The sequence below is a fragment of the Ictalurus punctatus genome, chromosome 5 (assembly GCF_001660625.3).
Source record: "Ictalurus punctatus breed USDA103 chromosome 5, Coco_2.0, whole genome shotgun sequence".
NCBI lineage: Eukaryota > Metazoa > Chordata > Actinopteri > Siluriformes > Ictaluridae > Ictalurus > Ictalurus punctatus.
The window spans coordinates 33202309-33227741 of record NC_030420.2 but is presented as its reverse complement, the minus strand read 5'-3'; the positions used below and the strand labels follow the sequence as shown (position 1 = coordinate 33227741).

Below are 25433 nucleotides of genomic sequence, written 5' to 3'. Positions count from 1 at the left end.
TTTTTAAAACCAGATCTACACATCTACACAACCACATCTACACAAAAACCTCCGACGATCAGGGCGGGTTATATCCTGTCAATCAAACGAGGGCGGGAAAACACATGGATCTGGTGCTGTGTGTAAAGACGATGTCTCGTGTGTGGAACGACGGAAAAACTGCGGTTTGTGTCGTCTGTGATCTCTGCACTGATAACATTTTACGCCGACTCTGCAGCAGCGAAGCGGGAGTTTCGGCCTAGGGTCTAATTTTTTGTTGCCCCCCCCGCGCTGCTCGAGCTGAATTAAAGGGCCGGTACACCGTTGGAAGATTGAAATGAAGACGAGTTGACAAAAAAGTATATATTGCACAGAAAAAACAATATATTTGTAGAGTCGTATATTTCCTATCCAGTTCATGTTAATCTATAAAAAGTTGATATTATATACGACCAGTCTGATGTTCAGTGATGAAATGGAAACGCTTGTGTTTGTGCTGAGTGAGTGTGAGACTAACAGGAGGATTTTTACAATTCAGTCAATGTTAATATGAATGAATAACATTCAATAAGCTAATAATCTTACATTATTATTGAGTTCATGTGTTCATGTTCATTAGCGTAATGTGTTTTCTGTTCATGAGACCAGTTAGTTGTTGAAATGGAGAGAACAAAGTTTTTATTTGAATTTCTTTCAGAAGTGTGGAATTAATTATTATCCATTTAAAAGAAGGTATAACAGACAGAACCATCGGCATCGGTTATCGGTATCGGCCGATATCGCTCCGAATAATCGGTTATCGGTATCGGCTGAGGAATTCAGTACCGGTGCGTCTCTAATCGTTAGATTTATGTTAACGATGGCACAAAAAAAAAACCTCCGTGATGGATGAACTTGAACTCATCTTCGCTTTAGAACTAATTCTAATAAGAACACTAGGATTTGGGACACAGCCTGGAGTTTCTGATCGCTACAAACTTTCCCCCATTTTACGGCTACCGAGTCGCCGTCTTTAGCTCCTCTCATTACTAGCGGATGGTGTGGAACGCCAATAATAAGAAAAACAATCGTGAAATTTTCCACCCGCGTCCAATCCATCAAACCCACACACTCTGTGTAAATGTGATTATATGAATGAACAGCTTTTCCAGAAAGTGTGTTTTCTTCTTCCTACTTCGCCCCAGACTGCCTTCCTGCCAGGTGTGCACGCGAGTACTCGATCCCCTCAGCGGCGTGATTTCTGCTGCAGGATGTAAATTGAGAATGCAGCAGTGTGAGTGTGGGTGTGTGTGTTGTTAGCATAACGATCGGCGAGGCGGCCCCAACACTGCACTGCATCACGTCGCTTGGCTATTTCAATTTAATCACTCTACCGTGCAGGCTACACAAATTACAGCTGTCACTGCACTGTGTTGCTCTAATACATATTAACTGCAGCTGGAAACATGAACGGAATGTACAGCCGCGTTGGAAAAGTCTCTAAAAGTTTTCATTTCTCTTACTCATAAAATTATCTGCTGTCCATCGGGTCACTTCTGAGATTCTGCTGAGTGAAAAATGCTAGAACTGTAGCAACAAACATTTACGATTTTACAATCCTTTAGTCATCCTGTCAACTAGCTTATATTAGCGATGTTATCTAGATACCGTTCGGAACAAATATGAACATCTGTGAATACAACTTCAAAAACCTTTAAGAAATTCTGTCAGGTTAGTATACGTTACCTAGCTAGCTAGTTAGCTAGCTACCATTAGCAACAAATCATTTCATGAACGTTTATGAATATAAAATGTTAGCTTATTTCAGCTAGTTACAAATGGCACACACACACACACACACACACACACACACACACACACACACAAAAATCCATCTTAGAAATTTTGTCAGGTTATCTTATGCTAGCTAGCAAGCTACCATTAGCAGTGAAGATTAGGAACATTTAGGTATACAATTAAAATTCCTGTCAGAAATTGTGCTGGGTTAGCTCATTAGTCAGCTAGCTAGATACAATCACTGGTCAGGATTATACAACTATATAAACTCAGACACAGTCTCTCAGAAATCCCTTTTAAATTAGCTCATGTTTGCTAGCTAGCTAGCTATTATAAGCAAAAACAGTCTCTCAAGAATCCTCTCAGATTAGCTCATGTTAGCTAGCTAGCTATTATAAACATAAACAGTCTCACAGAAATCCTCTCAGATTAGCTCGTTAGCTAGCGATACAAAATTAGCAATGAAGATTATACCCTATATAAGCATTCCAACAAATCTCAGGAATCCTCTCAGATTAGCTCATGTTAGCTAGCTACCTACTATTAGTAGAAGGAATTATTATTAAGGAATTATAAATATACGTTAAGGAATTATTCCACTCTATGAATGCTGCCTAGCAAGCATTTATGAACATTTATGACTTAATATGAATATGACTTAAATCCTCTCAGAAAATCCTGTCAGTTTAGCTCAGCTTAGCTAGCTTGCTACGTATCACGAGCAGTTAAGATTGTGATCATTTATGAATATGGATTAAAATCCTCTCAAAAATCCTGTCAGGTTCGCGTATTTCAGCCAGCGAGCTATCAGCTGTGAAGATGAGGAGAATTTACGGTCATAAATACTAGTAGAAATCCTGTCAGGGTGCCTCAAGTTAGCGAGCTAGCATTAGCGGTGAAGATTATGGAAAGGATCCTGTATATATATATATATATATATATATATATATATATATATATATATATATATATATATATATATATATACACACATATCTTTATATATATATTTACATATCTTTATATATATATATGTGTGTGTGTGTGTGTGTGTACGAATGCTAATGCTTCTGCCTACTTGAAGACACAATTTCCATAAAACTCTGATAAAAACTGATATACCGTACAGCTCCCCACACACAGTCTTCCAGCACTACTGACCTCCGTTAATCAAACTTTACACACACACAAACACACACACACACACACACACACACACACACACACACACACACACACGGAGTTGCTGTGTATTGAAGCAGGTGTGCGTATATTTCAAAGCTGTATTTTATTGAGCTTTAGCAATGTGTGTGTGTGTGTGTGTGTGTGTGTGTGTGTGTGTGTGTGTGTGTGTGTGTGGCAGTGATTGCAGACCTCGGTGTGTCAGCACTAAAGAGATTAACTGTGGGACTGTGGGAAGGGTGTGTTTGGTGGCAAGACTAGAGCTGCACGACACACACACACACACACACACACACACACACACACACACACACACACACACACAAAACACTCCTGTCACACAGAAACTGCTGACTGTTTCCTAGGGACAAACATGAAGCTTTTTTTTTTTTTAAAGTTTAAAATCCGATCACGTTTGTTTACCTCAATACTTTATCTTTTTATCGCTAACTTTTTTTTTTTTTTTTTTAAATGTGAAATCTCGGGCGCCTGAGCCAAGAGCATCATCCAATCATCCATACCTCTAACCAGAGCTCAAGACCGCGTTATTATTTCTTCACTTCCCCACACTGTATGTAATCCTACACTGTGTTTCTACAACTTACATCCATCACTGGAATGAGTGTGAAACTGTTCGAGAGCTGAACAATGTGAAATGCGAACACACACACACACACACACACACACACACACACCCTTCATCCCTCTAGCATAACATTAACCAGATGATCAACTGGTCAGGCGGAGAGAGAGAGAGCGTGAGTGAGAGAGAGAGCGAGAGAGAGTGAGAGAGAGCGAGAGAGAGCGAGAGCGTGAGTGAGAGAGAGAGCGAGAGACACAGAGAGCATGAGAGAGAGCGCGCGCACAGTCGAGAGAGAGAGAGAGAGACCTATCTATCAAAAAGCAGTGCTATTTTTCATGCTCAGTATTATTGTGTTTGATGCTGGAGGAAAAAGGGACAAGAGAGAGAGAGAGAGAGAGAGAGAGAGAGAGGGCGAGGGAGAGAGAGAGAGAGAGAGAGAGAGGGCGAGGGAGAGAGAGAGAGAGAGAGAGAGAGAGAGAGGGCGAGGGAGAGAGAGAGAGAGAGAGAGAGAGAGAGAGAGGGCGAGGGAGAGAGAGAGAGAGAGAGAGAGAGAGAGAGAGGGCGAGGGAGAGAGAGAGAGAGAGAGAGGGCGAGGGAGAGAGAGAGAGAGAGAGAGAGAGAGAGAGAGGGCGAGGGAGAGAGAGAGAGAGAGAGAGAGAGAGAGAGAGGGCGAGGGAGAGAGAGAGAGAGAGAGAGAGAGAGAGAGAGGGCGAGGGAGAGAGAGAGAGAGAGAGAGGGCGAGTGAGACTGACACAAAGAAGGAGACTGAAACAAGAGAAAACAGAGACTTCGGCCTGGTCCACACGACTACGGGTAATTTTATACAGCGTTATTGTTTTAGTCACGCGGATATTTTCAGCCCAGAAGTCCACGATGAAATGCGAAGATGATCGAAAGCGGCGCACCGGGCCCGAGGCGCGCGATATCCTGATCTCCGTTCACGTCATCTCTACCATTTCTGCTTGTTTTGATGACATAAAAATAAAACACGCTTTCTTGCACACTATGGAAAGCAGTCAAACATGAAATTAAAATCGATTCTACAGAAATCTAATAAAGGATTACATCGCGACGCGGGCCGCCATCTCGGGATTGCGCCGATCGCATGACAATCACGTGTCGGTGTTTTTGTAAAAGCTACGTCTTTCCCGCCGTGAAACCACGACGGTGAAATCTGGATGCCAGTTCGGGTGGCTGTGAAAACGCCGCGATGACGTTGATGGAAAGATAAAATAGGTACATTTCAAAACAAATCAAGCAGGTGAAGCGAGAGAAGGACCGAGGGACAAATGAAGAAAAAGACACGCGGTCTGATTAACGTCTCCATAACGTCTACGCAATAAACAGCGGTTTTATGTTCACGCGTGCTGCGGGTCAGTCCGATTGTTTACGATGAGCCTTCTTTGTTTGCCGAGAGTCCTACGATGCGATCGTGACGGTCTGAGATTTGGTCCAAACGCGCTTCTCGACAGCTACAGCCGCTCGAGTAAACCAAGCTCCGCCCCCGCTCGGATTGACAGGCATGCGGCGGCCATATTGTTTACAGATCTCAAGATGTTTTTGATCACTATTACGTTTCACGCTCTGCTCAGTGTACGGTACGGCAAAAAGATTCGGGATGAGGTCACAAAATCAGACTTGGCATATTATGCAAACGAGCTCCAAATCGAAGTGGGCGGAGCTAAACGGTCCGTGAGGAGCCGAGGAATCGGGGGGAGAAGGAAATTCTTCGGGTACAACTCACTCGCTCTCTCTCTCTCTCTCTCTCTCTCGCTGTCTCCTTTGCAGAAACTCTGATGTCTGACTCCACATTCATCCACTCCTGAATCAGAAAACGGTGAAAGAGGTGTGGAAGAAGGGAGTAAAAAGAGGAGTGTGACATTTCGGAGCAGATCAGTGAGCACCTGGTGAAGCTGAGGCATCTCTAATTAAGATCCTCGTACAGATCAGACGAGACGAGCGAGTCGAGCGAGATTCAAATCGATACACAGGTAGAAGGAGAGAGAGAGAGAGAGAGAGAGAGAGAGAGAGAGAGAGAGAGAGAGAGAGAGAGGTTATGTTTGTAGTTCATATCTAGGCATGTTGTCAGATGTCTGGATTTTCCACCCAAGTTTAAAAAAACAACAACAACCTGGTGTTAATAAAAAGTGAAAATCCCAGCTCCATCGCTTTTCCTCAAACTTTAACGGGATTGGAAACAAAATATAAATATAAATACAAATAAAACTTTATACCATTCGCTGACATGTTTACACACACACACACACACACACACACAGAGGCTTTATTATATAAATAATTCCGGTTTTATTATCACTTTTTAAGATGATATTTGACAAATGATATTTTTTCTTTCACGATTATTATTAAATGAATAATTGAAATACTGTTTAAAACAGTAACTAATTATTAAGATATTACAACGTTTTTGTTTGATATTAAAATGTTTAAAAAGTATCAATTGCATCAAACTTTAAAAAAAAAATTCTTATGAAATATTTCTCATCTTTAAGAAAATACCCGGTGCTATGTGTCGCGTCATTTCAGTCCTCGTTGGAGCAGAGATTAAATAATCTACCGGTATGCTGACGTCAAATTAACCTGCTCTCTCTCTCTCTCTTACACACACACACACACACACACACACACACACACACTGACACTCACACCAACACAAGCCACTGTTCTAGACTCTGTGATCGATTTGCTGCAGCAAAAAAATAAAAAAAAATAAACCCTCACCATTACACACACACACACACACACACACACACACACACACACGTTGTGATAGGGGTGAAGAACAGCAGGAGAGCGGTCGATGAGGTGTGAGACAGGAGAGAGAGGAGATCACAAGGCCGAGTGAGAACACACCGAACCCCAGTGACACTACACACTCAGATTTTTATCGATCGCGGTGCGAGTTATGTAACGGCGGCGGTGTTGGTGCTGGTGCTGCGTTACTGCTTATGTCACTCATTTTAGAGGAAACTTTCATCACATCACTACAGAAGGATCTCTCAGCGTCTTCACACTGTCAGGTCCACACCTCTGCGTCAAATAAAGTCCGAGTTCTGAACAACGGCTTGGTCTTAGCATTGAATAATGCATGTAGTATGGAACAAAACACTGTTTTAGGGGAAAATAATGAATGAACTGATGAAGCGCAGTTACTGTCGGCGCCCTGAATACGTGACTCGAATAAAGAATAAGTGAATCAAATAAATAAGTGAATCAAATAAATAACTGAATCAAATAAAGAATAAATGAATCAAATGAATAAATGACTCAAATAAAGAATAAGTGGATCTAATAAATAACTGAATCAAATAAAGAATAAATGAATCAAATGAATAAATGACTCAAATTAAGAATAAGTGAATCAAATAAATAACTGAATCAAATAAAGAATAAATGAATCAAAAAGAATAAATGACTCAAATTATGAATAAGTGAATCAAATAAATAACTGAATCAAGTAAAGAATAAATGAATAAATGACTCAAATAAAGAATAAGTGAATCAAATAGAGAATAAGGTCATTGAATAATGAATAAATGAATCAAATAAAGAATAAATGAATCAAATGAATAAATGACTCATATAAAGAATAGGTGAATCAAATAGAGAATAAGGTCATTGAATAATGAATAAATGAATCAAATAAAGAATAAATGAATCAAATGAATAAATGACTCAAATAAAGAATAGGTGAATCAAATAGAGAATAAGGTCATTGAATAATGAATAAATGAATCAAATAAAGAATACCTGAATTCAAAAAAGAATGAATGAAGCAAATGAATAAATGAATCAAATGAATAAATTAATCAAGTAAAGAATAAATCAATCAAATGAATAAGTGAATAAAATAAAGAATACCTGAATCGAATAAAATTAGTTGATTCTTTACCCACAACAGCATGCCCCAAAGTCTTTTATTCCTCTTCTACCACATCGACTCGCCAACGATTACAATTTTCTACTTACGTAAAGAGTGTCACCTGATCCTTTTTATCCGTTTATAGTTCAATTTAATGTGTCGAGCGTCCATGAAACAAGTTCAGTTCTGTTATAGCAGCTCCCTCGTTCCCTCACCAGCCTCTCTTCTTCTTTCTTTTTTTCTAACTCTCGTGAAGTTAAACGCAGTTTTTCATCGTTGACACCGGGGACGCCTTCCATAAACGTTAAAATAAGCATCCCCTTACAGAAAACTTCACGCAATCCCTTCACCTGATTACACACGTTTTTTTAAAATCCATACCGTACATTAGCTTTGTCTCAGTAGTTTAGCATTCACTCGCTAGGTTAGCTTTCATTAGTCACGGTAAATCCCTGAGGGAAACTGTTCAGGACCGTGCTAGCTTTCTGTCGCTAGGCTGGCTTACGCTCGCTAGCTCATGTTTAGCGTGCTAGATTAGTTTGCATTTACAAGGCTTGCTTTCGGGTGCTGGGTTGAGCGCTGACTCACTAGATTAGCATTCTCCTGCTAGGTTTGGTTTTACCCGACATGGGCGTGCATAGTTTGGATAAAAAGCTGCATTAGAAACGAGCAGCCTCGTAATGATAGCGCGTATACGCGCATTACGCTCGTTTAGCCCCGCCCACTTTGGACCATGTGACCAGTTATTCAGAGTGCAGGTTGTGGCCTTAAACGCAACAAAACGACGCAGTTCGCTTTGTTCGTATTGTATTGTATGATCTTGTGTTCTCCTGCTTCGTGATGCAGTCTGAGAACGGTCCAGATGACGTGTTGTTTATTTTTTTTAATCGCTCTGTTGTGTTTTGTATCTGTGCAGAATCTGAATTTCAGTAGGTGTCGATCCGGTGCTGTTTATTTTACTGCGTGTTAGTGGGTACTTGTGGTTAAAAACCATAAAGCTGTCATCTTACCGTCACAGTCACCCAGATGCGAGGTGTTCCCGTGATCCACGTCCTGCTCGAAGGGAAGCCTGTAAGAGAGAGAGAGAGAGAGAAGACCACACATGAACGCAAGGCATTTTCTCATAAAGAGAGAGCATTTAGAAAGCTGTAATTACTGCCACGTGTTTACTGCCACAGAACGATAAAGAGCTTTGAAGAGAATTTCTCTCCAGGATCGTTGCGGTTCGTGCCGTCACTCTGTTCTGGTCATTAGCGATATCGGAAATCAGAACGGGAACGGGAAAATATGAAAAACACGTCGAGAAGTTTCACAGGAACACGGCGTCAGTCGCGCTCTCGCTGAGAAACATCGTAGATTCTTTAATCACACACCTGCAGCGCTCCTTAATGAAGAGACACGAGCGCTCCGAGACGCTCTGTTACAGCCGGAGGTGAAGTGAGAGAGCGGTGGAGCCTAATGAATGGAGGTGAAGTTGTGATAGCGTTAACGTCAAGTGCTGATGGAGATAATGACGCTGGCACGAGTGTGATTTCCAAGCGTCAGCTTCTCAAAACGATCAGAACAAGTTCTGCTGTTTGAACAAGGGATAAACGAATCGGATAAATACCACGTTGACTCAAATAAGGAATACGTGAATCAGTGAAGGACAGAACGAATCGAATGAAGGAGGAACGAATCGGATAAAGAACAAGTGAATCGGATAGAGAATAAGTTAACTGAATAGTGAATATGTGAATCAAATGAATAAATGAAACAAATAAAGAATAACTAAATGAAATGAAGAATGACTGAATCAAGTAAAGAATAAATGAATCAAATGAATAAATGAATCACATAAAGATTAAGTGAATCAAATAGTGAATAAGGTAATTGAATAATGAATAAATGAATCAAATAAAGAATACCTGAACTGAATAAAGAATAACTGAATCGGATAAAGAATAAGTGAATCAAATAAAGAATACCTGAACTGAATAAAGAATACCTGAATCGAATAAAGAACAAGTGAATCAAATGAATAAATGAATCAAATAAAGAATAACTGAATCGGATAAAGAATAAGTGAATCAAATGAATAAATGAATCAAATAAAGAATACCCGAATCGAATAAAGAATAAGTGAATCAAATGAATAAATGAATGGCATGAAGAATGATTGAATCAAGTAAAGAATAAGTGAATCAAATGAATAAATGAATCAAATAAAGAATAAGTGAATCGAATAAAGAATAAGTGAATCAAATGAATAAATGAACCAAATAAAGAATAAGTGAATAACTGAACAAGAGAGCCAGTGAGGAAACGAGTGTTTACAGCTGTGAACAGGAACTAACTTGTTTCCTGGACGTTCCACAACACCACGTAATGTTACTATGAACGGATAAAACGTACTTTTGTAACTGTTATAAAAGGAATCAAACACGAGTGTTTTGTACCTTACATATGTAAAATATATTTTTTATTAAAATTATTTCTCAACTTTATTTTCGCCTTCCGATTTAATCTTTCAGCTACACCTGAAGAAACTGCGTCTACCCATACGACCCTACGAGGAGAGCACTAATGGCCGTCTTCTGTACATAAAAGCTGACAGACGCTTCTGATTGGCTAGCCGTCATGTGACCAGAGAGAGAGAGACAGCAGGACTACCACGTCGTCTCAGAGTCCCGGTCTGTGGCATCGTCTGGATTCATATTGACGATTAAACAGCAAGAAACACAATCTGGCTGCAGCAGCCATCAGCCACACACACACACACACACACACACAGACACACACACACACAAACACAAACACACAGGCTTTAATGGTGTTTGTGAAACATCTATAGAGTCTAATGTTTCCTCTAACCACAGGTTTGAGGTGAGACTCCTCAGAGAGTAGACAGCAGGGTTTAACACACACAAACACACACACACACACACACACACAAACACACACACACCACAGCAGCTTTTAGAAAGGAGGGATATAACAGAGTTTACACATTCCAGACGCAAAACACAGATACGCAAAACCATCAAACACCATCTCTTATACTTAGTGTGTGTGTGTGTGTGCGCGCATGTGCGTGTGCGTGTCGCAGTTAGCCTGTCTGAAATAGGCACTAAACCATTTTTACTGTAATGTGATACAGGATCGATCTGCTCGTTTTGGCCGTCCTTGTTAAAGTAATGAGTGTAACTGGATAACGGTGTGTGTGTGTGTGTGTGTGTGCGCGTGTGTGTGTGTGTGCGTGTGTGTGTGTAGCCATAGCCAAAATGCGCTTAGGGTTCAGCCGGCAGACAAGCTGTATTTACACACCTAACTCAATAAAAATGCTCTACACAGACACACACACACACACACACACACACACACACACACACACACACACACAGAGAGAGACAGAGAGAGAGACAGAGAGAGAGAGAGTCAGAAGAACAAAGAAAACGATTATGTCTTGATTACGCCTATGATGATTATATCTTTCCTTTCAAATTATATTTTACACTCTGGGTAAAAACTAGTTAAAAAAAAATTAAAATAAATAAATAAATAATAATAATAATAATAATAATAATGATAACAACAACAACAACAAGAATAATAATAATAATAATAATAATAATAATAATAATAATAATAATAATAAGCTTAACAGCTTTTAGATCTTAACGATGGGCTTTTAGATCCCTGCAGAGTTGTCCATGTGTAAAGTTGGTAGAAGTATTAATACATCAGGAGGAACTTTACACAAAGATACAGTGAGAGAGAGACAGGTGTACAAAAAGAGAGAGAGAGAGAGAGAGAGAGAGAGAGAGAGAGAGAGAGAGAGAGAGAGAGAGAGTAATACATAATTAATCTCTCTCTCACACACACACACACACACACACAGAACTGCTGCCCGTGCACATTTCCATAAAACCCCTGATTGATGTGTTTAAACACACACGTGGTCGACAAATCATCAGAACAGCAGCGCTGCCACACACACACACACACACACACACACACTCCTTCCAGTACTACACAGTGTGTGTGTGTGTGTGTGTGTGAGAGAGACAGTGATATCACTGCTGTTCTACTGTGGATTTCGGTAAAGCAGAGCATTACACAGAACGACTTCCAAAATCCCAGAGCACATTTAACGAGTTCTCTCGCGCTCACTCTCTCTCACACACACACACACACACACACACACAAATAAATTCACACTGTGAGACTCTTTACCTCTTCCCAGTCTCTGAACTCAATAAATCAGAATCTCGGCGGGGTTTTATTGCGTTACTGCACCAAACGCAAGTGCGCACTTCATCGAGAAACTGCTCTAGGCTTCCTCAATATTAAATGCAACTATAAACGGATAAAAAAAATAAAAAAAAGTACGACATGTCAATCTTTAATACATTTTGAAAAACGTCATTGTTGATAAACTGCTGTGGAACGAGAGGACTGGAACACTTCGGGGCGTGCCGTTATCGGAAAGCGATCGTAACGGCAGCTTCATCACACCTCCCGGTGACTGGTCACGACGCCGAGCGCTAACGTACGAGGTCGATTTAAGGTGTGGCCTGATATTCGAATGAGTCTGTTTGATTGACATGATCGTGTCCCCCTTTCACAGAACTACGAGTTTCGCTCTCATCCGTCTCTGCACTCCGTCTGTCCTTGCGTTAGACGTATCTACTATACAGGTACAGAGAGATAATATCCTATACGTTAATAAACCGTATCCACGGTGATGGGTTCTCCGCATGTACCTGGTGCCGACCCGGAGGAAGGAGCAGGTGCTGCCTTTAGTCCATCCGCAGTACGGATCCCTCGCGGCGATGCAGTTCCTGTGAAGTGAAAAGAATTCGTTCATACGTGCGGAAAAAAAAAAAATAATTTTAAGTTACTTTTCACCAGAAACAAACAAATAAATAAATAATCGATTGACGTTATAAACGATACAAGTCTAACGGTCACGATTCAACTCTATTTCACGGTACTCTCTTCGTGAGTCGGTTCACTTCGTTCCTCGATACAGTTTCCAGCAAAGTTTTCATGAAGATAAAGAATTTTTCATTTATTTCATAAACGGTGCGAAACAATGTGCAGATTTGTCTGAATAAAACAAAAAATACATCCAAAATGGCTGCCGACGGAGGTTTACTGTGACGGGGGTGTTCTTTTAGAGCGTTAATACTGTAAACAGAGTGTACCACGGGATATAAAATAAAAATACACTTAAAAGAAAGAAAGAAAGAGACGTATAGATTCTCCCCAAAGTCGAAGTGGATAACGTGTCCGTCGGAGGGGAACGCGACGGGCCCTGCAGCAGCACCTGAGGCGCCATTTTAACCACAAACAGAGCTCCAAAGCTGGTTAAAATGCCCGACTTCCCTGACATCTCTCTCTCTCTCGTGCTGTAGATCGCAGTGGCGTGACGCTGGCGTCATTTTAAAGCTACCGATGAGCTCTTTTTTCATGACTATAACATGGTCGTGTAACCATATGACCTATGTTGCGTGTCGGTCACCGTGACCCAGAGTTCTCCAACTCTGTGATACTGCAGATCCGTCATTTCATCATTTTTTTTCAGTACTATTTAATTATGACTGAACGCGAACGAAAACCTGTCGGATCAGAACGGCGTGGGCGTGTCCGATCAAATAACGACTGACCCCAGCGTCTCCGTGGCGACGCAGACGGATGTCCGTGCTGGAAAAGCATGTCGTGATGACGGAGCGGAGCTTCCACTGGTGGTGTCGGTGTACCTTGCGCATGTGTGTACCGATTTCTAGTGTACAGCAGCAACATCGAAGAAGACTGCGCTTTGTGTTCAATCCACCGCTTGAGAGAGAGAGAGCGCGAGAGAGAGAAGTGTGTGTGTGTGTGTGTGTGTGTGTGTCTCACTTCATGCAGCGGGAGTAGAGATGGCAGCGGGCTACGGGCACTCGGATCACACAGGACGGGAACGCCAGCAGCAGTGTGTGACTGACCGAGTCCAGAGAGAGCGACAGGAGCTGGCGAGCCTGAGGAGAGTCTGTAGCACACCTGTAACACACACACACACACACACACACACACGATTCATTTTTCTATAACAGCAGCTCAGACTGTAGCGCAGGTTTATACTACAGCGTTCGCTTTAATACGTTTTCGTTTCTATAGCAACAGCTGATTCACGTTCACATAAATGAATAAAAAAACAACAACAAGATTGATATGTGAGGAGAAATGTGTTTATTTGTTATTTATGTATGGAAGGAGTCTCCAGTATCAGCAACTATATATATATATATATATATATATATATATATATATATGCAACTATAAACGGATAAAACATTTTTTTTTAAAGTATGACGTTGAATAATTCGATACTTTGTGAACAGGATCTAAACGTATTCGCACGTTCGGGACCTTCGCACCACTGCCTCCGTTCCATCTCACACGGTTCCTAAGAAAAATATGGAATAAAATAATAATTGGAAAAGCATCAGAAACGTCTGTGTACTCAGAACCCGACACCTTTTATCTCTCTCTCTCTCTCACACACACACACACACACCTGTTAACAGTTGGAGGTTGTTGTTTATCTAGAAGCGCGAGTGTGTGGTGCCTCATGCTAATGGGATCAGAGACAGTGTTAACGATGCCGTGCAGCTGAAGAGCGAATCACAGTCGAGGATCAGAAGGAAAAGAGGAGAGAGAGATTAGCGGAAAATGCCGCTTTACACTCGTTAGGGAAAGAGAGAGAGAGAGAGAGAGAGAGAGAGAGAGAGAGAGAGAAGATAAAAGGGAATTTAAAAAACATTAATACGCACTCAGAGAGAGAGAGAGAGAGAGAGGGAGATGCAGTAATGTCAGCGATATACAGTAAACATGAGTCAGGAGAGCGAAGAACATTTCAGCGTTCGGTTGTGACCTGAAAGGACTCGATAAAGTCAACCGTCCTGACGATAAAGTAACCGGGATAAGAAGGAGAGTAACGTTAAGAAATGACGAGCGGAAACCACGAGCTACGAGAACTTACCGAAAAAACTAAACGATACCCGATCCTGAGTAGTTTCCTTGCATGCTAGCAGAACATCGAGTAACCAGCAGAAGGCCGGAACGTCCCAACTACGGATGTTGGGAGTCTCGCTATTTAATTCCATCAAAAAAAAATAACAAAAAAAAAAAAACCCCACAGCACAGAGACAAAACCGGTTACACTAGACCAAAACGACCGCTTAAATACCGCTGGTCCTTTTCAACCGGGAGCCGGGGAGCATGGGGGACAGGGCGGGGTACGCCCTGGACGGGGTGCTAATCCATCACAGGGCACACTCACATACACGTTCATACACTACGGACACGCCGATCAGACTATCATGCATGTGTTTGGACTGGTGGAGGAAACCGGAGTACCCGGAGGAAACCCCCACAGCACGGGGAGAACACGCGAACTCCGCCCACACAGGGCCACGGTGGGAATCCAACCCCCGACCCTGGAGGCGTGAGGCGAACGTGCTAACCACTACGCCACCGTGCGCCCTTTAAACTCACTTAATACTAAACTCCGAAAAAAGCCAGGGATCTCGAATCTAAGGAGTCGTTTCATTGGCTGTCGTAGATCAAATAAAAAATTTTAAAAAACATAAAAACTCTTCAACCCTGCCTGAAAAAAAAAAAAACAAATCCGGTGGATGTGTGAACATTAACACCATTTAGTTTTTGTCCCATATACTCCTGCTTACCTCCTGGTTGTACAAAAGCCTTTAAACCGGAGATCAGTGAGATCACGAGCGCGGCGGTTTGGAATGAACACTCTGCCGGACTAATTCCCCTCCTGTTTTTCTCTATTAGTGAGAAACATTCCGGAGTGAAATTAAAGAAAACTCTGCTAGTTCTGCAGCGCTGAGCGATGATACCAATTAAAGTGGAGTTCTCAGTCGCACGGCACTTTCAGCCTCATTAACACGCGCGGTAGGACCGGCGGCCGTTCGGTTCCACCGAGACGAGGTGAATCCGGTTTATTTCCTCCACTCTGCCCTGATTAGCCCGCGTCTGGCTGAGTGCTGTCTCGCTCACGCCGGAGCTCATCACTAATTTACCACGCTTTGGCTGGAGGAGCGGCTGCAGAGCTCGGCTGCGTGTCGTGATTGAGAAAGTTCCGAAGGTTTGTGAGTTATTGGTTGTTGTTTTGGTTTTTTTTAGGGCTCCAAGCACTGACCGTGATAAAGACCCTTTGTTTATTATTTTTCAAACTCTCACGAAACTTGGTGCAAACATCAGAAATAGTAGACAGAATTTTCTGGCTGGAGATTGGATCTGGGCGTGGCCCAGGTGCTTAATAGCGCCCCCTTTTTGACATTTTACGTCTTTATGGGCATCCAGTTTCACCGACATGCGCCAGATTCCGCGGGGAATTTTTCCTCTTAGAAGATTCATCAGATTCAAACCAGATCTGGCATCAGCATGATGTCGACATGTCCATGACGCTAAACTGTGAAGGGGTTTCTGCTATCTTAAAGGGTGTTGCCATGGCGAGATGATCAATAAACATGTTACGCCACACCAAGGGTGATTTCTGGCCTGGTAGAGGTGTTTGGTTGGCTTGAAAACACACAAAACTTGGTGGAAACATCAGAAATGATGATCATCACATGCTGGCCAATGATTAAATCTGGGCGTGGCCCAGGGGCTCAATAGCGCCCCCCGTCCTCCCCTTGACATCATGGGCATCTAGTTTCACCAACATGCACCAAATGTGGCAGGCGTATGCGAAACTTCACAAACACATCCATTAACTCCGCCCAACATGAAGTCGGCCATTTTGGATTTTTTTGTGCAACGTCTTAAAAAAACGTTTTAATAGAGGCTTACAAACCCAACTTTTACGTCCTCCTCCTAGAGGGTTAATCAGATTCATTCAAGCTTTTCCTCAGCTTGATCTCAACTTATCCATGATGTTAAACTGTGAAGGAATTTTTTTATATCTTGTTTATTTATTTTTTTTGAAAAGACTGAGTGGGAAAAAAAATGTGATGAATGAGGGAGACGGAAGAATGTGATAGAAAGAGATTGTTAGCAAAACTCAGAGAGTGATAGCAGGAGAAAGAAAATACACAGGGAAACAGGTCAGAGAGACAGAAATAGTGTGGGAGAGAAGTTGAGAAAGACTGGCAGACTAAACAGTTTAAGGACGGAGGTGTAATTAGCGCAGCTGCTATGCTAGTGCAGAGAGTCTTGCCTAAGCGTTTGTTATTGGCAGCGAATGTCTCGTATGTTTATCCCACTCGTCCCTCGGTGAGGATTTCATCATGCTAACCTCCATCAGGAAAGAATAAAGCACTGTGTTGTGCTGGTGCAGCAAAATAATCAACCATATCAACCATGACACAAGTCCCTGTGAATGAGCTGTTACTATAGAAACGATAACGTAAACGTAGAATGAGTTCACTACTGTCTGATCTGCTGGTATAGAAGATGAATCAACACCGTTTGACCAATCAGAATGCACTACACACACACACACGTCCTTACTTCTCCGGGTTGAAGCCCTCCAGCTCCTCCAGGAAGACGTTGGCGTTGGACGCCACGTCGTCTCCGTCATGGACGACGAGGAATTTGAGGATGGTGCCGCGGTTGGAGCCGAGGAAGACGACGGTGCGGTCGCCGTGGGGACCGGCGTTCGTGTCCACCACCATCTTATTGAGCTGATATCTGTTGACGCATACACGAAGACGGCTGAGGATTAAAACTCGCCGGTCTGCTGATTCGAGACACGGTGAAAATGAGGCTGCCTAAAGATTAATCAGACGCTAGGGCCCTAACGACACGCTGAATAAACGAGCGCAATCGTTAGCATAATTAAGACAGACTAGCGCAGGGTGAGAACGCGGCAGTGTGGCTGAGCGCACAGACAGCTCAAACTTTTCTGCATGCTTTACATCCAGGAAATCGCTAAACTATACACCCTATTCACTAAGCAGTGCACTAGTTTGGGTGTTCTGCCTGAAAGCGTAGTGAGGAATAACAGCATACTAATAGTGTTAATGTGACCTATATAGGGAATAGGGTGTGTGGTCTAGGACCCGTCCACAGTGGAGTGAATATGGCGTGTGGTGTGGGACACGCACAGTAAAGTGGATAGGATATGTGGTTTGGGGCACGCCCACAGTAAAGTGGATAGGATATGTGGTTTGGGACACGCCCACAGTAAAGTGGATAGGATATGTGGTTTGGGGCACGCCCACAGTAAAGTGGATAGGATATGTGGTTTGGGACACGCCCACAGTAAAGTGGATAGGATATGTGGTTTGGGACACGCCCACAGTAAAGTGGATAGGATATGTGGTTTGGGACATGCCCACAGTAAACTGGATAGGATATGTGGTTTGGGCCACGCCCACAGTAAAGTGGACAGGATATGTGGTTTGGGACACGCCCACAGAAAAGTGGCCAGGATATGTGGTGTGGGACATGAAACAGTAAACTGGATAGGATATGTGGTTTGGGACACGCCCACAGTAAAGTGGACAGGATATGTGGTTTGGGACACGCCCACAGTAAAGTGGACAGGATATGTGGTTTGGGACACGCCCTCAGTAAAGTGGACAGGATATGTGGTGTGGGACATGAAACAGTAAACTGGATAGGATATGTGGTTGGGGACACGCCCACAGTAAAGTGGACAGGATATGTGGTTTGGGACACGCCCACAGAAAAGTGGCCAGGATATGTGGTGTGGGACATGAAACAGTAAACTGGATAGGATATGTGGTTTGGGACACGCCCACAGTAAAGTGGACAGGATATGTGGTTTGGGACACGCCCACAGTCAAGTGGACAGAATATGTGGTTTGGGACACACACACAGTAAAGTGGATAGGATATGTGGTTTGGGACACGCACACAGAAAAGTGGCCAGGATATGTGGTGTGGGACACGACCACAGTAAAGTGACAGGATATGTGGTGTGGGGCACGCCCACAGTAAAGTGGATAGGATATGTGGTTTGGGACACGCCCACAGTAAAGTGGATAGGATATGTGGTTTGGGACACGCACACAGTAAAGTGGATAGGATATGTGGTTTGGGACATGCCCACAGTAAACTGGATAGGATATGTGGTTTGGGCCACGCCCACAGTAAAGTGGACAGGATATGTGGTTTGGGACACGCCCACAGAAAAGTGGCCAGGATATGTGGTGTGGGACATGAAACAGTAAACTGGATAGGATATGTGGTTTGGGACACGCCCACAGTAAAGTGGACAGGATATGTGGTTTGGGACACGCCCACAGTAAAGTGGACAGGATATGTGGTTTGGGACACGCCCTCAGTAAAGTGGACAGGATATGTGGTGTGGGACATGAAACAGTAAACTGGATAGGATATGTGGTTGGGGACACGCCCACAGTAAAGTGGACAGGATATGTGGTTTGGGACACGCCCACAGAAAAGTGGCCAGGATATGTGGTGTGGGACATGAAACAGTAAACTGGATAGGATATGTGGTTGGGGACACGCCCACAGTAAAGTGGACAGGATATGTGGTTTGGGACACGCCCACAGTAAAGTGGACAGGATATGTGGTTTGGGACACGCCCACAGTCAAGTGGACAGAATATGTGGTTTGGGACACACCCACAGTAAAGTGGATAGGATATGTGGTTTGGGACACGCACACAGAAAAGTGGCCAGGATATGTGGTGTGGGACACGCCCTCAGTAAATTGGACAGGATATATGGTTTGGGGCACGCCTACAGTAAAGTGGACAGGATTTGTGGTTTGGGACACGCACAAAGTGAAGCAAAGATGATATGTGGTTTGGGACACGCCCACACTAAAGTGGACAGGATATGTGGTTTGGGACACATACACAGTGGACTGAATAAGAGCGTGCGGTTTGGGACGCATCCACAGTGTAGTGATGAGGTTGTGTGTGGTTTGGAACACGCCTACAGTGGAACGATGATGGTGAATATAAACCTGACCCGGCGTGACCCGATGTGACCCGGTGGGCGGAGTCTCTGCGTCTCACCTGACCATGGTCCTGACGATCCAGGGTCTCTGTCTCACAGACGGCACGGCCTCGTCCATCAGGGGGTGAGTTTTCACAAAGTTCAGCATCTCGTCAGGGAACGAAGTGGACGAGTTAAACCTGGAGCCCTGACCAGCGCAACCGCCGGGTCTGACACACACACACACACACACATTACACACACATTACACACACATTACACACTACATTCCACTGCATATGCATCATTCCTTTCATTCTTATTGCATTTATTTTCAGTTTGCTTTCTTTCTTTCTCTCCCTCCATCAAGCCTCAACCCAGTTCTTTCATTTACTTTCCTATCTCTCTTTCTTTCTTTCTCTTTCGTTCTCATTTCTCCATTTCATTACCTTTTCTTCTTCTTTCTGTATTATTTGATCCTCTTTCTTCCTTTCCATCAAGGTTTGTTGGGTGCTTTGTTTCTTTCTTTCTCTCCTTCCTTCACGGTTAGGTTTTAAATGTCAAGCTTCCCAGGGCATTAAAAGAATTCAGAAATATATGTCTTTTTTCCACCCTTTCTTGTATCCCTCCGTCCTGCTGAGTGGTTAGTGAGTGTAGAGACGGAGATGTGATGATTACTGTACTGCACACACACAGTCGCTGGGCTGTTTACGGTGTTTATGTGAATGATCTTTAACCAGGAAGCTCAATACTGAAATATTCTACACGTTTATTTATTGATAATTGAATTTTTCTGTGAGCTTTAAAAGAACAAGTACACCTCACTCCGCAGTGGTGAGAAACACAGCTGTGTTTGTGTGTTAGCAGAGCTGTAACACACACACACACACACACACACACACACACAGTGCTTTGTGTACCTGGGTTTGGGGATGAGATCATCTGCCACCGGCGTCCAGATCGACTCGGGAGATTTCTGCTCCTTAAACCTGCCGTCAAACACCACCGAGAGCTGCTCCATATCAAACACACACACCGCCGAGCCGGGGATACTGCAGCACGGGGGAGGGGGGGGGGGACGGGGGAGAGAGAGAGATGATGGGGGAGACAGAGAGAGAGAGGGAGAGAGGGGGGAGAGGGGGGGGGGTATGATGGGGAGAGAGAGAGATGATGGGGGAGACAGAGAGAGAGAGGGAGGGGGGGAGAGAGAGAGGGGGAGGGGGGAAAATGGGGAGAGAGAGAGATGATGGGGAGAGAGGGGGGAGATGATGGGGAGAGAGAGAGATGATGGGGAGACAGAGAGAGAGAGGGAGGGGGGGAGAGAGAAGGGGGGATGATGGGGAGAGAGAGAGATGATGGGGAGACAGAGAGAGAGGGAGGGGGGAGAGAGAGGGGGGGATGATGGGGAGAGAGAGAGATGATGGGGAGACAGAGAGAGAAAGAGAGATGATGAGGGAGAGAGGGGGGGAGATGATGGGGAGAGAGAGAGATGATGGGGAGAGAGAGAGAGAAAGAGAGATGATGGGGAGAGGGAGAGATGATGAGGGAGAGAGGGGGGGAGATGATGGGGAGAGAGAGAGATGATGGGGGAGACAGAGAGAGAGGGAGGGGGGAGAGAGAGGGGGGGATGATGGGGAGAGAGAGAGATGATGGGGAGAGAGGGGGGGAGATGATGGGGAGAGGGAGAGATGATGGGGGGAGAGATGATGGGGTGAGAGAGAGAGAGGGAGGGGGGAGAGAGAGGGGGGGATGATGGGGAGAGAGAGAGAGAGGGAGGGGGGAGAGAGAGGGGGGGATGATGGGGAGAGAGAGAGATGATGGGGAGAGAGGGGGGGAGATGATGGGGAGAGAGAGAGAGATGATGGGGAGAGGGAGAGATGATGAGGGAGAGAGGGGGGGAGATGATGGGGAGAGAGAGAGATGATGGGGAGACAGAGAGAGAGGGAGGGGGGGAGAGAGAGGGGGGGATGATGGGGAGAGAGAGAGATGATGGGGAGAGAGGGGGGGAGATGATGGGGAGAGGGAGAGATGATGGGGGGAGAGATGATGGGGTGAGATGGATGGGGAAAGAGAGAGAAACAGAGAGAGAGAGATGGAGAGAGAGACAGAAAGGGAAGGAGAGAGATAGAGATGGAGAGAGACAGACGGAAAGAGTCGGAGAGAGGGACGAAGAGATATGGAGAGAAAAAGATGAAGGGAGAGAGAAAGCGAGAGATGGGGAGAGAGAAAGAGACAGAGAGTGAGAGAGATAATGGGGAGAGATGGAATTGGAAAGAGAGAGAGACACAGAGAGAGATGTGGCAAGAGAGAGACAGGAAGGGAAGGAGGGAGAGAGAGAGATGGAGAGATGATGGGGAGAGAGAGGGAGAGAAGATGGGGAGAGAGGGAGGGAGAGAGAGATGATGGAGAGAGATGGATGGGGAAAGAAAGAGAGACAGAGAGGGAGAGAGATGGAGAGAGACAGACTGAAAGAGTCGGAGAGAGGGACGAAGAGATATGGAGAGAAAGAGATGAAGGGAGACAGAAAGCGAGAGATCGGGAGAGAGAAAGAAAGAGACAGCGAGCGAGAGAGATGATGCGGAGAGACGGATGGGGAAAGAGCGAGAGACAGAAAGGGAAGGAGAGAGAGAGAGATGGAGAGAGACGGACAGAAAGAGACGGAGAGAGGGAAGAAAGATATGAATGGAGAGAGATGGAGAGAGAGAGAGAGAGAGTTTAGTTATCGTAGTTTTCAATTACTATCTGATTCACTATCTAAATTATTTATTTTAATATTAAATAAATTAATCATATTATTACTATCTAGATCACTACTAACGTAGCTCCGCCTTCAAACTTTAGACCACACCCCCATCCGAGTTAGTTTCATTAGTTTCATGAATTTGAAGAAGGGATTTGTGTAGGAAAAGTCGAAATGAAAAATGTTCCTGGTAGCTGTGTGTGTGTGTGTGTGTGTGTGTGTGTGTGTGTGTGTGTGTTTGTGTGTGTGTGTGTGTGTGTGTGTGCTGTAAGTTGCAGTGTCAAGAAATAAAATATATCTTCTCTGTTAACTCAGAGCTTCTTCGGCGTCATTAATACATATCTGTCTGACACACACACACACACACACACACACACACACACACACACACAGAGAGTCAGAGAGAGAGAGAGAGAGTGAGTCAGCTCTCTGAGCTCCTGTTCACACCCACTCCCTCTTTATCTATTTATCTATTTTTCAGTCACTTCCCCTGAAATGACTAACTTCCACATCTACAGCATCTCTGAGCTTCTCCCATTTCACTGGCACAGCAAGCACGGCTAAAACTGTCTCACTGCTTCTCTCTCTCTCTCTCTCTATCTCTCTCTCTCTCTATCTCTCTCAGTAACCTACAAAGTGGCCATTCTCTACTGTAAAACAAGCTGAGACTCACTGACACGAGTAGACAGCCAGGTAGACAGACATATTGGAAGGTAGGTAGACAGACAGGTAGGTAGACTGACAGACTGACAGGTACGTGGGCATACAGTTAAGACAGACAGAAAGTTAGGTAGACAGACAGGTAGATAGACAGACAGTTAGGTAGACTGACAGGTAGGTGGGCATACAGTACAAGTAGACAGACAGGTAGGTATACTGACAGATTTGTAGGTAGACAGACAGGTAGACAGACAGGCAGGTTGACAGACATATTGGAAGGTAGGTAGACAGACAGGTAGGCAGACAGGTATGTAGACTGGCAGGTAGGTGGGCATACAGGTAGACAGACAGACAGGTAGGTGGGCATACAGACAGACAGGTAGGTGGGCATACAGGTAGACAGACAGACAGGTAGGTGGGCATACAGGTAGACAGACAGACAGGTAGGTGGGCATAAAGGTAGAGAGACAGGTAGGTAGACTGACAGATTTGTAGACAGACAGACAGATAGCCAGACAGGCAGGTGGGTAGGTAGACTGACAGTTAGGTAGACTGACAGGTAGGTGGGCATACAGTACAGGTAGACAGACAGGTAGGTATACTGACAGATTTGTAGGTAGACAGACAGGTAGACAGACAGGTATGTAGACTGGCAGGTAGGTGGGCATACAGGTGGACAGACAGACAGGTAGGTGGGGATACAGGTAGACAGACAGACAGGTAGGTGGGCATACAGGTAGACAGACAGACAGGTAGGTGGGCATACAGGTAGACAGACAGGTAGGTAGACTGACAGATTTGTAGACAGACAGACAGATAGACAGACAGGCAGGTAGGTAGGTAGACTGACAGGTAGACAGACCGACAGATGGGTAAGTACATACAGTACCATGAAAAAGTATTCGCCCCCTTCTGATTTCTTCTATTTTTGTCACACTAATCTATTTCAGATCTTCAGCCATGGTGTACTCGAACACAAAGCCGGTCTGAGTAAACACAACACACGTTTTTAAATGATCGTTTCATTCACTGATCCCCGCCCCCCGCCGCCCCCCTCCAACTGCACTTGCGCTTCAGATCATGGACCGATGATCGGACGTTCTCCTTCAGGATTTTCTGGTAGAGAGTAAAATTCACGGTTCCATCCATTATGTCACGTTCCTGAAGCAGCCGAGCATCCCCACACCATCACACTACCACCACCATGTCTGACTGTCGGTATGATGTTCTTACTGTGGAATGCTGCGGTAGCTTTACGCCAGACGTAACAGAAACCATGTCTTGCAAAAAGTTCCACTTTCGACTCGTCCGCCCGGAGAACGTTGTCCTAAAAGTCTTAGGAACAATCAAGGTCTTTCTTTACAGCCGACGTGAGACGAGCGTTTACGTTCCTCTTACGTTTTCACCTTACAGCTTTCCCATTAATGACATTTTGCACGTTTCTAAAGGTGGAATCATGAGCATGAGGCGAGCGTAGCCTGTAGTTCCTTGGATGTTCTTCTGGGTTCTTTTGGGACTTCCTGGATGACTGTGCTCTTGGAGGAATTTTGGTGGGCCGGCCACTTCTGGGAAGATCACCACTGTCCCAGTTTTCTCCATGTGGAGATAATGGCTCTCACTGGAGTCCCAGAGGCTTCGAGATGGCTCTGTAACTCTTTCCAGACTGATGTATTTCAATAGCTTTCTTTCTCATCTCTTCAGGAATTTCATTTTTCCGCAGCATAGTGAGCAGCTCGTCGAGACCTTCTAGCTTACTTCACTTTACTGTAAAGACCGTCTGTCTGCCTGTCTGTCTGCCCGTCTGTCTGTCTGTCTGTCTGTCTGTCATTGCTAATCCTTCTCAGGTCATGTCTACCTTAGTGTCAAACACGTCTACTGTAAATTCCAGTAAAGCTTTTTTCACGTCAGTGTCAATCGCCGTGAAAACACTCCACTATCGAGTAACGTCCAGACACACACACACACACACACACACACACACACACACACACACTGTGTTGGAGAATTAAATTGTTCTTACGGCACCAAAAACAATCCCACACACTGCAGGATAAACACACCACATACAGGGACATCCTGTAATGTGGATCACACACACACACACACACACACACACACACACACACACACACACACACACACAGAGATCTGAAGCTACAATATTATGGTAAGCGCCATTAAAAGCCGTTCAGAAAATATGGAGCTCATTAAGCAGTTCATTCGCTCCGAGTTCCTCTTTCCCACAATCCTCTCCTGCTGCGGCCGCATCTCACACACACACACACACACACACACACACACACACACACACACACACACACACACACATATAGCCAATTTGTCTGAGAGCTCTTTAAGAGACCGCATATCCCCCGTGTGTGTGTGTGTGTGTGTGTGTGTGAGAAAACACAAGGGCAGGAAAAAGAGAAGAGGAGAAAAAAGCAGAGGAAAATAGATAAAGTGTTAAGAAAAAGAGGAGAGACGTGAGGGAAGGGAAAAGGAGAGGAACGATTACAGAAAAAGATTTTTTCTTTACTAGTGGATATTGTTTTCTTGTTTTCACGAAGAAAGAAAAACAGTAGTGAGGAACAACAGGACGTATTTAAGTGTGTGTGTGTGTGTGTGTGTGTGTGTGTGTGTGTGTGTGTGTGTGTGTGTGTGTATGGTGTGTGGTACCTGTTGGCGGGGGTGGAGAAGACGGCGAG

At 44.2% G+C, this 25433-nt stretch overlaps 1 protein-coding gene across 1 annotated transcript in view; it reads right to left on the bottom strand.

Annotated features, from left to right (window-relative positions):
• Nucleotides 1–25433, bottom strand: part of sema6bb (sema domain, transmembrane domain (TM), and cytoplasmic domain, (semaphorin) 6Bb) — a 48445-nt gene that overhangs the window by 18018 nt on the left and 4994 nt on the right. The window contains exons 4-9 of the mRNA XM_053680470.1: nucleotides 20249–20380; nucleotides 19409–19558; nucleotides 16905–17084; nucleotides 13287–13427; nucleotides 12149–12226; nucleotides 8414–8472 (exon numbers count right to left, since the gene is read on the bottom strand). Coding sequence (XP_053536445.1) covers nucleotides 8414–8472; nucleotides 12149–12226; nucleotides 13287–13427; nucleotides 16905–17084; nucleotides 19409–19558; nucleotides 20249–20380 — 740 coding nt within the window. The remainder of the gene's footprint in view (nucleotides 1–8413; nucleotides 8473–12148; nucleotides 12227–13286; nucleotides 13428–16904; nucleotides 17085–19408; nucleotides 19559–20248; nucleotides 20381–25433) is intronic.